We start from the raw sequence: 13,462 nt of genomic DNA, 5'->3' as shown, positions 1-13,462 counted from the left end.
CTAGTAGCACAGAAATAATAGATACATTTTAATTATATTTGAAATACACAGGAAACACATAGCTGAGAGGATAAATACCACCAGGCCAGCTGTTGCCGAGAGCTCGGCGACAGCTGGGGACCATAGCAGCGGTAGCAGAGCGAGACGGAGAGCTGTTTGTTTCCCAGGCTGGTTCAGAGGTTGCCAGAGCAGAAGCAGACGCCTGCCCAAGCCTTAGGGCCCCGCGGGCAGAGCCGGGGAGGTGGCGTCGCTGCCGCTCTGTGCTGTGACGAGGACACTGACCTGCAGCGTGCCGCAGCGGGAGCGCAGCACCCAGGCACGCCGGTACGCTGCCCCCGGGCCCTGCCCCTGCCCGGGAGGCGGGAGGCGAAGGCTGAGCTGCTGGCAGGCTGTGGCATTGCAGGCCACGCTCACGGTGCCCTCGGGGTCGGTGTAGGTGCACTGCCCCGGAGCATCAGTGTCCCAGCCTTCCTCTGGGGGGACACGGTGCGCTCCTGGGCACTCCAGCTGCCCGCGGGACACCTCCAGCAGGGACTGGCCCTGGAGAGCAGCTGGATTGGCACAGAAGGCTTGGTGGTGGATGAGAGGCTCAGCAAAGCTCTGGAGCCAGCGCAGGAGGTAGGAGAGGTGGCAGTCACAGAGCCAGGGGTTGTCAGCCAGCCCCACGCGCACCAGTTCGTCGTTGGCATCGAAGAGCCCCGGGGGCAGGCGGGCCAGGCGGTTGTGGTCCAGCAGCAGGGCGGTGAGGAGGGGCAGCCCAGCCAGCAGCCCCGCCGGCAGTCTGGAGAGGTTGTTGTGGCTCAGCTGCAGCTCTGTCAGCCCTGCCAGCCCCTGGAAAACCCCGGTGGGCAGGTGATCTATGGCATTGTGTGAGAGCTCCAGGGTTTCCAGCACTGACAGGTTAGCAAAGAGCTCCTGGGGCAGTGTCTCCAGCTGGTTGCGAGCCAGCGAGAGGTGCAGGAGGCCAGGGGTGCCAGTGAACAGGATGGCAGGCACAGTGGCCAGGTTGTTGCCCTCCAGGCTGAGGACAGTGAGGTTGAGGAGACCTGTGAAGATGTCGGGGGCCAGGCTGCCCAGGGCGTTGTGCTGCAGCTGCAGCCGCCGCAGCGCCCCCAGCCCGGAGAAGATGCCGGGGGGCAGCTCCTCCAGCCGGTTGCCATCCAGGTGCAGCTCAGTCAGCTGGCCAAGCGCCCTGAAAGCACCTGGAGGCACCCGTGCCAGCAGGTTGTCACTGAGCTTGAGGACACGAAGGGTGACAAGTGGGGCCAGCAGCCCTTCTGGCAGCTCAGCCAGAGCATTCTGTGAGAGGTCCAGGGCCTGGAGCCTCCGGAGTGGGCGGAAGATGCCTGGGGGCAGTGCCTCAATCCTGTTCCCTGACAAGCTCAGGTCCTGCAGGCGGCAAGAGGCAGTGAAGAGCCCTGGCTGCAGGGTGCGGATGGTGTTGGCACTGAGGGAGAGCTTGCTGAGGCTGGTCAACCCTGCCAGCATCCCGAGGCTGACAGCTGGCAAGGGGTTGCCTGACACCTCCAGCTCAGTGAGGCTGGGCAGCCCCTGAAAGGCACCAGGCTCCAGCTTCTGGATGTTGTTATTGATAAAGACCAGCTTGGTGAGCGTGGTGCTGGAGCCCAAGTCCCCGCTGTGGATGCTGCCCAGGTCTGTTCCCACGAAGAAGAGGTGGGTGGCACTTCCTGGCAAGCCCTCGGGGATCCCCTGCATCTTCTCGTTTGAGCAGAAGACTTTGGAGGTGTCATAGCACTGGCAGGTAGGGGGGCAGGATGGGGACAATGCCCCCACCAGCAGGGGCCCCAGCCCCAGCAACACGTAGATCACCAGCCTGCACTGGAGAAGGAACCAAGCCTTAGCCCATGCACCCACAGGCAGGCACTGCTGGGGAAAGGGCTTCTGCAGCCAGAAATGCAGCAGGATCTAGATCAACCTCTGAGACACCACCAGCATAGGAGCTGCCCTGGCCATGGGGCATCCCACCAGCCCCTGCTGCCAGCACCTCCCCAGCACTCCCCTTGCAGGAACGGGGAGCACTTCCCTCCCAGATGTCTCCCCAGGGTTTTTACTCTGTGCCCCAGCCCACCCTGTGACAACTGGGGTGACGCCACCCTCACCAAAGGTGGTGAGCAGCCACATCCTGCAGAACAGCAGCTGAGGTGGGACCTGTGGGGGTCTGTGGAAGTCTTGGGGGAAACCTGTACCCTCATCAGATGTCTCCACAGGCACAAAGCCAGGTTCTAGGGAGGAGAATATGTGGAACACAGGGTTGTACTGCGCACACTGGGTGATGGGGACAACCCTGCAGGGCTGCTCTGAGCTCAGTGCCAATAGCTATGGGCTGCCCCATTTGTATTTCTAATTGCCTGTCGGGTACTTCTTTTTCCACTAGGAATCAGAGCAGCATCAACCTGCTGCAGGGATATTCAGCCTGACCAAACACCTATTCCCAGTGCACAGAAGCATTTTTTTGAGGCAGTAGCCCCCAGCCCTCTGCCAGCCCCTCCCTAGCTGGGATACATGCCAGTGCTGCCTTGTGATGGGGAATATTGCCCACCCCAGAGCAACGCCCACCTACAGTGGAGCTCTCTGGACTTATTTCGGCACTTGAGAGCAGCACTGGGCTTGGCATTTCCTTTCCTCCATCTCGTTGTGTTCACCAGAGCCAACAGAGGCTCCCACCCATCCCAGGGCCCCAAACTACCCAAGCAGTGTGGGCACCACTTACCAAGTGTGGCATCACGGGGACGGTCACCGAACCTGTGGCAGACTTGCAGGGATGCTGCTTGCTGAGATGGGACAGTGTTTTCTGGGCGGATGGGAGGCCAGGGACTGGCTGTTCCTGCTGGGGCGGAGCTGCCCCTCACTGCTTATCAGCAACAACAACCCGTGTCCTTGGAGCACTTTGAAAAATAACCCGGCCTCGGAGGGAGACTCGAGGGGAGGCCAGAGGCAGCTGCCTGTCAGCATCCTGGCAAGGAAGTGGGGTTCTGGCCCCGGACATCCACTGGTGCAGGGATGGTGGCAGGGTGCTGCCGTCACAGGTGGCTCCAGTCCCACAGCAAGGTCAGCATACTTGCTTCCAGAAGCCCCCTAAGAGAGCCCCAGAACTTCATTACATCTCACTGGGAAATGGTGCTCAGAATATCTCTGCCATGAGAGAAGCGACCAGGTGCAGCTTAGCAAGGCAGATGAAGGTTGTACATGAGGTTAGAGGTTTTTTCCAACCTTATGATTCTTCGGGGAGGGAACCGCTGTGGGACCATCGTGGTGGTCACCAGGGGTTTTACATCCCAGCCAGGAGTGGGATGGTGAGGGACCCATGGATCTGCTGAATTCTCTAGGAGTTTCAACCTGCCTGGAGGAGCAGCACACACTGCCATAAAAGCTGCATTGCAAGGGCCTGGGCTGGCACGGGCTGGGCTGGCAGCAGCCATGGAGACACCCCCAGGGGCAGGAGGAGGGATGCACTCAGTCAGTCTCATGGAGCAGATGGTGACACATGGAAAAAGACAGCTGACACAATCCAGAGGCAGCCAGCTCTGAAAGGAGCCAAGCAAGCTCCCCACCACCCCAGCAGTGCAGTGTGCAGGAGACAGTCAGTGTCTCCATTGAGAAGCTTGCTGAGGTCTCAGCTCACTCTCCAAAAACCCACCCACTGCTGTTGTATGGCTTAGCCCTCCTTGGTCCATCATCCCAGGCTGGAATCCAGGGACCAGCAAGGGCTCTGCAAACACAGCCCACTAACCCTCTCCCAGCCTTACCAGCTCATACAGGCTTTTCCTCAGTGCTGTAAAAATCTCTGAGGAGTGGAGATCAAGTGCAGGCCCTGCTGGGCCATTCCCGTGCTTCCCACCATAAAGGAGTGAATAAACAGCTCTTGGCACTCGGAGTGGACAGTGGCTCTTTAATGAGAAGGTCACACATCAGCACCCAACAGCCCCGTGACACAGTCATGAGTCAGGACTCTGCCCAGAGGGGTGACCCATCACATGCACCAGCTTGCATGGTGGAGATGCTTGCACCAGCACTGGCTGCTGAGGTGTGTGAACAGCCAGCACTGCAGGGTGGACACCAAACACACACCTTGTCCCACAACAGCAGTCCTCAGGCAGGCTGGTGCCACTGCAGCACACATGGAGGTGAGCTCAATCCCCCCATGGGCATGCTACAGCTGGAGAAGGCAGCTGGATGCAGGGGGGGATGGTGTGGCACCCATTTGCAAACCGCAGAGCAGCCAGCACTCTGTGCTGCCAGCATCCCCCTGGCCAAGGGCTGCACCCAGCAGGGGCACTGGGCACACACAGGAGAGCACTCAAGGGAGTTAGAAGAGGATGAAGAAGCTTTGTCAAGCAGAGCAGGACCAGGTTGCTCACTAGCTTGTGGAGGGTGTTAAGGAAATGAGGACCGGGAATGGGATGCAGCAGAAGCAGCCCCAGCATGCTCCAGCAGTCCAGGAGCACAAGCACAGGAGCTTCTCCCAGCCCCTGCGGGACCTTCACACCCATTGTCCCACTCCTCTACCCTCACAGTGCAAGCCCCTGGCACCCTGTGGGGCTGAGGCAGGGCGCTGCAGGCAGGGCCACAGCCACGGCAGGGTCAGCAGTGAGGGCTGGGGGGCTGCTCCTGCCCATCCCTGATGCCAGCACACTGTCCCCTGGCTCTCCTGGCTGCAGGTGCACGAGGGAAGCAGGCAGATGCTGGGAGCAGGAGAGGGTGCTGGCTGTGCATTGGCCTGCCCTGCCAGCAGGCAGGGAGGGCAACTGGGAGGCAGCTGAGACACTCAGGGTGTGCCAGCCTGGCAGCAACCCAGCCCCACGGGGAGCCATGCCCAGGCACAGTGAGTGACGGAGCAGCAGAGGCCATGCAGCTCCCCCGGGGCGAAGGTGCTCGCCCGGCTCCTGGCCCAGCACGATGGCTCACACTGCCTGCCCAGGCAGGGCAAGGGGGAGGCATGGAGGGGGCAGAAGGTGGGGAAGAGGGGCTGGGCAGGGGTGAGGGCAGCAGGCAGTGTGAGGGCAGCAGCACTGCAGGGAATGAGGGGAGGTGAAGGATGGGGAAGTCCTGTTATTTGGGGTAAAGCACCATCATGGCCAGGCTGTGGCTCCTGGCTCTAGGGGTCCCTCTCTGCATCCCACACCTCAGCTGCTGGACCTGGGCAGGGAATGAGCACAGAGGCTGCACTGGAGGCAGGAAGGGCTGGGGATAGTGGGCAGCCATGGGAGGTCACTTGGTGGGAAGGCCCTGCTGCAGAGCAGGGGCAGGGCAAAGCAGAGCAGGACAGTGCTACACACAGCTCACACGGTGGTGTTGTCCCATCCCAGTCAGCAAGGGCAACTGATGCAGAGCGACTGTCATGTCCTTTGACCCCACAAGCACCTCTGCCCTCAGGGTCTGCCAGAGACTCAGGCTTCATTCGGAGCCTTCATCCTCATGAGCACAACGTGGCTCTTCTTCCTACAGCCATAGACAACCAGTGCCACCAGAGCAGCCAGCAGGGCCACACACACCAGCACGATGACTGCTATCACCACGCCACTCTGCAGGCGTGTCAGCCCCCACTTCCCCCTCTCTTCTTCCTCCTTCTTCTCCTCCTCATCCTCCTGTGGGGAGGCGGGCAGCCCTGTGGGGGGCTCCATTGAGGCATCTTCTGCTGCTGAGGCATCATCTGATGCTGCCTCAGAGGTGTCAGCAGGGAGCAGGGTGCTGGGATGAGGAGCAGCAGTGGGGGCCTGGGGGTCGAGGAACTGGTCCTGTGTCAGCCCGGCAATGGGGATGCCCTGCAGGGCGGGAGGCTGGGCACACAGCGGGGGGATCTCACCCACCTTGTGAGGGTTCTCCTCCAGCCAGCCCTGCAGGGGCAGGATGCCCTTGTCGCAGTGCCAGGAGTTGTTGTGCAGCCTCACCTCTCGCAGGGCAGTCAGCGGGGAGAAGATTCCAGCGGGCAGGAACTCCAGGGCATTGGAGTGCAGCTGCAGGTGCCGCAGCCCAGGGGTGGCCTTGAAGAGGCCCCGTGGCAGTGCCTGCAGCTGGTTATGGTGCAGAGAGATGTTCTGCAGCTTGGGCATCCCCTCCAGTGCCCGGGCATCCAGGCGGCGCAGGGCATTGGAGTGCAGCGACAGCTCCAGCAGCTCTCCCAAGCCCTGGAATGCCCCCGGTGCCACCGACCGCAGCCTGTTCTTGCTGAGAACCAGGAGCTGCAGCTGGGTGAGGTTGCTGAAGACGGCAGTGGGGAGGGTGGAGAGCTCATTCTCATAAAGCCAGAGCTCCTGTAGGTTGGGCATAGGCCCAAAGGCACTGGGGGAGATGTCCCGCAGGCGGTTGACGTGCAGGGTGATCTTGGCGAGAGCGTGCAGGGGCAGGAAGATGCCGCTTGGCAGAGTGGTGAGGAAGTTGTTGGACAGGTAGAGCTTCTGCAGGTTGGTGTTGTGCACAAAGAGCTCCGGGGACAGTGTCTCCAGCTGGTTCTGGTGCAGCCCCAGCTCCTGCAGCTCCGGCAGCCCATCAAAGGTGCCCACCGGGATGTGCCGGAGCCGGTTCTCGTAGAGCCTCAGCACCTGCAGCCGCGCCAGCCGCTCGAAGGCCCGGGGCGGCAGGCGGTCGATGTTGTTCCTGGCCAGGTTGAGCTTGGTGAGGCTGGTCAGCTGGTCAAACACCCCCTCCTGCAGCTCCTTCAGGTTGTTCCCGTGCAGCTGCAGCTCCTTGAGGTTGCTCAGATGGGCGAAGTGGGAAGGCTCGACCTGGAGGATCTGGTTGCTGGAGAGGAGCAGAGACTCCAGCTTGTCCAGAGGCTCAAAAACCTGCACAGGGAGCTCCTGCAGCTTGTTGCTGGCCAGGCTGAGGTAGCGCAGGTCGGGCAGGTTCTGGAAGGCCCCTGGGCTGATGCGTGACAGGATGTTCTTCTCGACGCGCAGCCCGATCAGCAGGGAGGCGTTGCCGAAGGCGGCGTCGCCCAGCTCGGCGATGCGCGTGTTGATGATCTGCAGGGTCATGGCGTTGGCAGGGATGGGGCTGGGCACCGTGGTGATGTCGGCACCAAAGCACTCCACCTGGGCGCTGCGGACACACTGGCACTGCTCTGGGCACTGGCTACTGGCCAGCTGGATGCCCACCAGCAGCAGCAGCCATGGCTGCCAGCCTCCCTGCTCCATTGGGCCTGCACACAAAACAAAGGAGAGGGGTTCAATCCCTGCAATTTCCCAGCTCCCAGAGCCACTGCAAGGGATGGGTGCTTCTTTCCCCCTGGAAAAAGCCCACAAGGCTGTGGCCTTCCTGCCCCCAGCATGGCAACGAGGCAGAAAAGGGCAGACAAGGGAGGCTTGGGGTAGGCAAGGTTTGACTCAGCCCAGGCAGGAGCTCAGAGCAAGACAGAGTTGGAAGCCACAATGCCTGGCTGCCATACCACAGCTATTAGTGGCATGCCTGGCGTCCCAGCTCTCTTGGCTCCTCTGGCAGCTGGGAGTGTGGTTTCCTGTTTTACAGAGTGTGGCGACCTGCTACCAGCAGCGCTGGCCTGCTGGCACCACCAAAGAGCCCAGACCTTCACCAGAGCTGGCCCGTGGCACCTGCAGCGGGTCCCAGCATTGCCCCAGCACCCCCAGCACCCTCTGAGCTCTGAGCTCCTGTTGCAAAGCCAAGAACTGTGCCCAGGGATGCTTCAGCCCCAGTCCTGCAGGAGCCTGGGTCAACAGGGCCCTTGCCAGCTCCCCAGCACAGGCTGGGTACAGGCTGGCCCTGTGTTCCCCCATCCCTAGCGAGGTCTCAGCCTGGCCTTTTTTACCATGAGTGGGGTGTCTGCTGTGGGCACGTGTATGCAGGCTGGTGTCAAGGGTGGTGCCCAGCAGAGCTCTCCATTACCCCACGAGCACAGATACCACTGACACCTTCTCCTCTCTCCTGTGGCCTGTGAGCTTCCTCCCTCCCTAGATTAAAGCAGCAGCCTTGTGCCAGGCTGGCATGGAGCAGCTCCCCATTAACAGCTTCATGTGGCACAAGGGAGGAGAAAACTTGCAGCTCCTGCTCTGAGCACAGCTCAGCCAGACAGGCGACTCAGGCAGCACAGGGGTCTGGTCACAGTGCCCCAGCTGGCGCCCAGGGTATTGGGGCACAGCCCCTGCCCTCTTCCCTGCCCTCCCCACAGGCAACAGTCTTGCTCTCAGGCAGGGAGGGAGGAACCCTCCCTCCACAAGCCAGCGTGGTTTATGTTTCTCATATGGAAACAATCTGCATCCAAGAACAGCTATGTTTATAGCAAGATATTTATAAACTTCCCCAAAAGCTCAGCACATCAAAAGCCCTGCTCATGTCCCTCCCTGGTAAGGCAGCACTGAGAGCACCCACACTGGAGCAACCTTCAGGAAGGCAGCTGAAAACAGCTATCTCTTTTTCTTCTAGGGATAAAAAACTTACAGACTAAGAGGCTGAACATTGTCTGCTGCTCAGCCCCTCAGCATCTCACTGCTCCTAACATCAGTCCCCCCCAAACATTACTTTGTCCCCTTTAATTTTCTCTCTTGATCATTGTCTGGGATACATCGCCTATGTAACTCTTTCAGCTCCTACAGCATCTAAGTTTCAGAAGTTTTCGGAGAACCCTTGCAAGATAAACATCTCCATCAAATAAAAAGGTGCTGAATGTGCAGATCCCACCACTCCACCACCAACCCTCAGAGCTGCCCTGGGAGTCCCTGGAATCCGTGTCCACTCAGAGGGGCAGCAGGAGAAGGAGACTTACCCGAGTGTCCTGCAGCCACGAGCACCGAGCGAGCACAGCTCCGTGCTGGCAAGAGAGCAGAGTGTGGTTCATTCTTCCCCTCCCAGTATATAACCCGTCCAAATCAATGAATCAGCACAGGGGCAGTGGCAGGGTTAGGGAAAGCACTGGAGCAGAGCTGCTTCCAACTCCTATTTCCTCAGCAGAGCAAGCATTTCAAGGATGAGTTTTGGGTTTCCCCCTCCTGAACCCCAGTGCTCTTGTAAGCAGACAAGCAGAGGGCCCTGTGAACATGCTGCTCATGTCAGCCAGTGCCCAGACAGTGGCTCATCCCTCGGAGTCCCCCTGGTCTCCAGAGGGACACAGCCACTGATCTGTGGGGGCAGACAAGCAAAGCCAGACCCCTAGGCACAACCCTGTCCTTCCCTGGCACGAGTTCACACCATGGCTGCTCCATGGCACTTCCTTGGCATAGGCACAGCTCTTGCTTCCCTGTCTTTGGCTCCTGTAAGTGCCAGGACCTCCGGCTGTGCCCCAGCCCAGGGCCACCAGGGCAGGCAGACCCCTGGCACACTGACCCTGCCCAGGTCACAGCTCTCATTCCCCCCACAGCCGCAGATGCCAAGGGGCCACAAACCCATGAGCACCCACTGAGGGCTCTGTCCTGTGGGCACCACAAGCAGCACTGCCAGGAAGGGAGAACTGTGCCAGGGCAAGCAGCTCTGTGGGTGCCAGCCACAGGCCAGGCTGCTTCAGAGAGCCCTCAGTAAGCCAGAGCATTGCCCACAAGCCCTGAGGAACACCTTGGTGCCAAGGAACCCCCACTACAGGCATCCCTGGAACCCCAGAGCAGCACAACAGCTGTCTCCCAGTGGCTGCCCCTGCTGTGCCCCCTCAGCAGTCCTGACACACGGGTGATGGAGCCTGGTACCCAGGGGTGTTTGGAAAGCATCCAGCTACTTGTTCAGGGGCACCTGCTGCCACCCCTCCCCACCCCCCCAGCACACACGGGTGCACTGGGGTGCCCATGGGTCCCATCACCCAGCCCAGGTCTCCCCACCTTGCCCACCTCCTCCGGGCAGTCCCAGTCCAGCAGCTACCGGGAACGGATATTCAGGAGGAAGCAGCTAAGGACACTCAGCCTTACGCGGCCCCTTGGGGCTTCCTGGAGAGCCACTGCAGCCCTTGCTAAGCACGGGGCAGCTGGAACTTCCTTGCCTGCCTCTCATCTGTCCCACCCCTCCGCTGGTTGCAGCAGCCTCTGCTCAGGCTCCGGTGGCACTGAGGAGCTGCTCAGGATGGGAACAGCGTGGGGCTGCTGCCGGAGAAGGGGGAGGAAGTGTGTCATGCTGGGAGGGCTGGGAGCGTGCAGGGCAGTGGAAGGGACAGCTGCCCTGCTCAGAGAGGGGACCAGACCAGGACAAACAGCAAACTGCAGGGATGGAGAGCAGAGTTCCCAGACAGTCTCAAAGGAAGGAGACAGGGATCGTGGGAACGTGTTAGGGAATGGGACCTCAGCTGGAGGCCACGGCCACCATGATGTCACATTGCATGGGAGGCCCATCTGCCATAGCACATGCTGGATGGCCGTGGATCCCTCTGGCTGGAAAGTGAGTGCAGAGGCTGAAACTACCCCTGGCCATGCTTCCTGCCTGCCATGAGGCAAAACCCAGGCATTTCGGCACAGAATGGGCATTTTGAAAACACCACCCACCACGTGCTCTAGTTCACACTCTAGTGACACAGCGGATTCCCAGAGCCACATTTCCCAAAACAATCTCCCCACTTCTGGGACAGCAGTGCAGCTGGAGGTCAGGCACTGGGCAGGTCTGGCATGCGAGCAGGGCTCTCACAGCCTTATCGTGGCTCTGTCTGCCCACTGCCAGTGCTGCTGGGCTTCTGCCCACTCTGACTCATCCAGAGGCTCACAGCTTTTCAGCAAGGCAACACAGAAACCAAACCTCAGCACTTCCGATAAACCACCGTCCCAAGCCCAACTCATCAGAGGAATGTGGGACTCTTCTCCTGAGCAGTGCTGCCCCAGGGCAGACCGGGATGGGTACCTTAAACACCCTGCCCCAACAGGAGGGGTCATCAGATTATGGTCCCTAGCACCATGAAAAGTTCAGAGCAGTCCAGGTAACAGCCCTGACAAAAACCCGCCTGCCTCTACCCAGGCCTCAGGAAACTGCCTCTGGCTTCCGGCCGGAACAGATGATTGTTTTCAAGACATCACTAAAAATAAAGCAGGGCTGAGTAACAGATGGCACATGCTGAGCCACTACAGCAGCCACTCCCAGAGGTGAGCACATGGGAGGTTGCCCCAGGCTACTTACAAGGGAGAGGAACAGAGGGTGTGAGAGCACCCTCACCCTGCTTGGGACAGCAGCCCATACCCACCCCGCACATCTGGAGGGGAGAGGCAGCTCCAGAGACAGCCCATGGCTGTGACTGAGGGTGAGATTAGCATTTAGCAGGGAGAGGCTGTTTCATGTAGCCAGGAAATCACACGGAGCTGGATGGAGTGGGTCTCATGCTGCTGGAAAGCATTGCCTGAACCTTTCCCACCTCCAGCTGCGCCAACCAGAGGCCCCCCTGACCAAGCCCTGGACACTGTTGTATCCCTGCACCTTCAAGGAGATGCTGGAGCCCCAGAACAGCAGCATCACTTATTGCTGGAGCTGTCTGCCTTGTACAGGATAGCAGGACAGTCCTGTGTCTATCTGTCCCTGCTGGCACATCTCCAGCACATCCCCACGGCCAGGGTGGCGGATGCAGCAAAGCTGAGTGGCTCTGAATCACCAAGGGACTCGAGACTGCTTGGAAAAATTCATGTAATCGCTAAAATTAGCAGCTTGCAGGCTTGGCTGGGAGAGCACACTGTTCATCTGCCAAGCAGCTGAGCGTGCTCACCCACGCCGTGCAGACGCAGCTCCCCCTCAGCCCCTGCTCACCTCCAGCTGTGCCTGAGCTGGCACCTGGGCAGGGTGGGCCCTGCCCATGGCTGCTGCTCCCTCAGTGCAGTGCTGGGACCCCCCCCAGTAACTCTGTGCTGCTGCAAAGTGCCCACCCTGCTTGAACCCCCCACCCCGGTGGCCCCTGGTGCACGCAGAGACCAGCTGGTCGCAGGCAGCGGGCCAAGCACCGCTGAAGCAGAGGAGCAGGGTGGAGGGCTGGGCTAGGGGCCACAGAGGGAGTCCTCCCCGTGTTCCAGCACAGGGAACACCCCTGAGCCCTGCAGCAGGACCCGCAGGCTCACAGCACAGCTGAGGGGTGAAGGAAGGGGCATTAGTCCCTCAGGGAGTGCTGCTGGGGCCACCTCCACCCTCAGAGAAGCACCGGCAGCCCCTGCCTCACCACGGGCCCACCCGAATCCTTTGAGGAGCCCAAATGAAAGAGTTCCTCCATCGGGCCAGTGATCCAGCCATAGCGACATTTCCCTCGCTGCTTGCGGAATGCAGGGCCCGGGCTGCCTCACTGCTCATGCCATCATCTGTCCCAAGGGAAGGGGATATGCCCTGCCTTCCCTGGGAAAGTGCTTTTGCAAAATGGGAACCCGGGGGGGGCAGCAGCAGCTTTGGTCCGTCGAGGACGGTCAGCAGGGACGGCCATGGGGCTGAACCCCCGTGCAGGCAGCAGCCCCAGGCCCACCGCAGGCCTCCTGCAGCTCCAGGAAATGGCATCCAAGCTCCAGTGGGGCTCACCCCACCAGCAGAACCGTCTCCTCCAGGCTCAGCCCTGGCCCCAGTGATTGCAGCAGCACGCAGGGCTTGGCCCAGGCTCAGGGCAGCGCTAGGCTGGAAGGAATGCGGGGCCGCGGCCAAGTCCGCCTGCAGAGATAATCCGAAGCGGAAGGAGCTTGTCCGACTGCCCGTGAAAGTGAAGGACCAGCTGGAGCAGGAGGTGATGGCATGGGGCTCATACCCTGAGAAATGCTTCCTGGATCAGCTCCCTCTCTGTAAAGCCACCTCTGGCATCGTGAAGTGTCCCAGAGACCTCTTCCCAACACATGAAGGGAGAAGGGGGCCTCATTTCTTCCCAGGAGAAGCCAGCAGAGGAGTGAACAGCAGACTGCAGAGCTGCTGCCAGCCATCACTGGCTCTCTGCCCTGAGCTTTTTCGATGCAGAGAGACACAAAGGCACAGCTGGAAGTTTGGCATGCCAGTCCTACAGCAGCAATTGCCCACGGGCTCAGGGCAGTGGTGGATGGCTCCAGGTGCTGCTGGAACAGAAATTCCTACCATGTAGTGACTCACCCCCCTTGGCCCAAGTAAGAGACTTTACCAGGGCTTATCCACCCACAGATACCCACAGGTGAGTATAAACCCAGATTTTGGCTATAAAAATGGAAGCATAACACCTCCCTAGTTTGTCCCTGGCTGGGACAAAGCAGGAGCTTCGGCCCTTGTCTGGTGGGAACATGCCTTGGGCTGCGTCTCCTCCCAGCTCTTCTGACATCCCTAGGAAATGCTCTGATATTATCAGGGCTGCCAAATCAGCAGCCCTAGGCAAGCTGTGCTGGTTGGAGGCCTAGCGAAGACACAGCCAATGCTCCATAACATCAGGCAGAGGCTCCCAGAGCTCCTGCCTTGCAGCCAGCAGCTGCATGCACTCCTGACCCACAGAGCACTGCTGGGGGCCTTGTCCAAGCACATCTGCCACCACCCTACTTCCCTTTGACATCAGGACAGGGAAGATTTGAGGTGCAGGCTGTGATCTTGCTGCTGTGCATTGGAGGACTGAACT

The 13,462-nt window shown here is 60.3% G+C and overlaps 1 protein-coding gene across 1 annotated transcript; it reads right to left on the bottom strand.

The window, feature by feature from the left end:
* Window positions 1–9,940, bottom strand: LRRC15 (leucine rich repeat containing 15). Its single transcript, XM_077785785.1, has 6 exons — window positions 9,786–9,940; window positions 8,738–8,782; window positions 5,465–7,159; window positions 3,996–4,063; window positions 2,732–2,812; window positions 1–1,839 (listed from the first exon to the last, which is right to left on the bottom strand). Exons 3-6 carry the CDS (start codon window positions 7,152–7,154, stop codon window positions 214–216), a joined length of 3,465 nt encoding a protein of 1,154 aa, XP_077641911.1. The 5' UTR covers window positions 7,155–7,159; window positions 8,738–8,782; window positions 9,786–9,940; the 3' UTR covers window positions 1–213.
* Between the last annotated feature and the right edge of the window lie 3,522 nt (window positions 9,941–13,462).

Source organism: Lonchura striata, chromosome 10, assembly GCF_046129695.1.
Source record: "Lonchura striata isolate bLonStr1 chromosome 10, bLonStr1.mat, whole genome shotgun sequence".
Lineage (NCBI taxonomy): Eukaryota > Metazoa > Chordata > Aves > Passeriformes > Estrildidae > Lonchura > Lonchura striata.
The sequence above is the reverse complement of the archived record's forward strand: the minus strand, read 5'-3'. Positions and strand labels throughout refer to the sequence as shown.

Bases quoted from the DNA above. Each gene is read 5' to 3' on its own strand.
- LRRC15 (XM_077785785.1), bottom strand. From the start codon at position 7,154: ATGGAGCAGGGAGGCTGGCAGCCATGGCTGCTGCTGCTGGTGGGCATC. The intron at 4,064-5,464 runs GTAGGAAGAAGA...TCCACCCTGCAG, and splicing joins GGCACTGGTTGTCTATGGCT to TGCTGGCTGTTCACACACCT. The intron at 1,840-2,731 runs GTAAGTGGTGCC...TTCCTTCTCCAG, and splicing joins TCCCCGTGATGCCACACTTG to TGCAGGCTGGTGATCTACGT.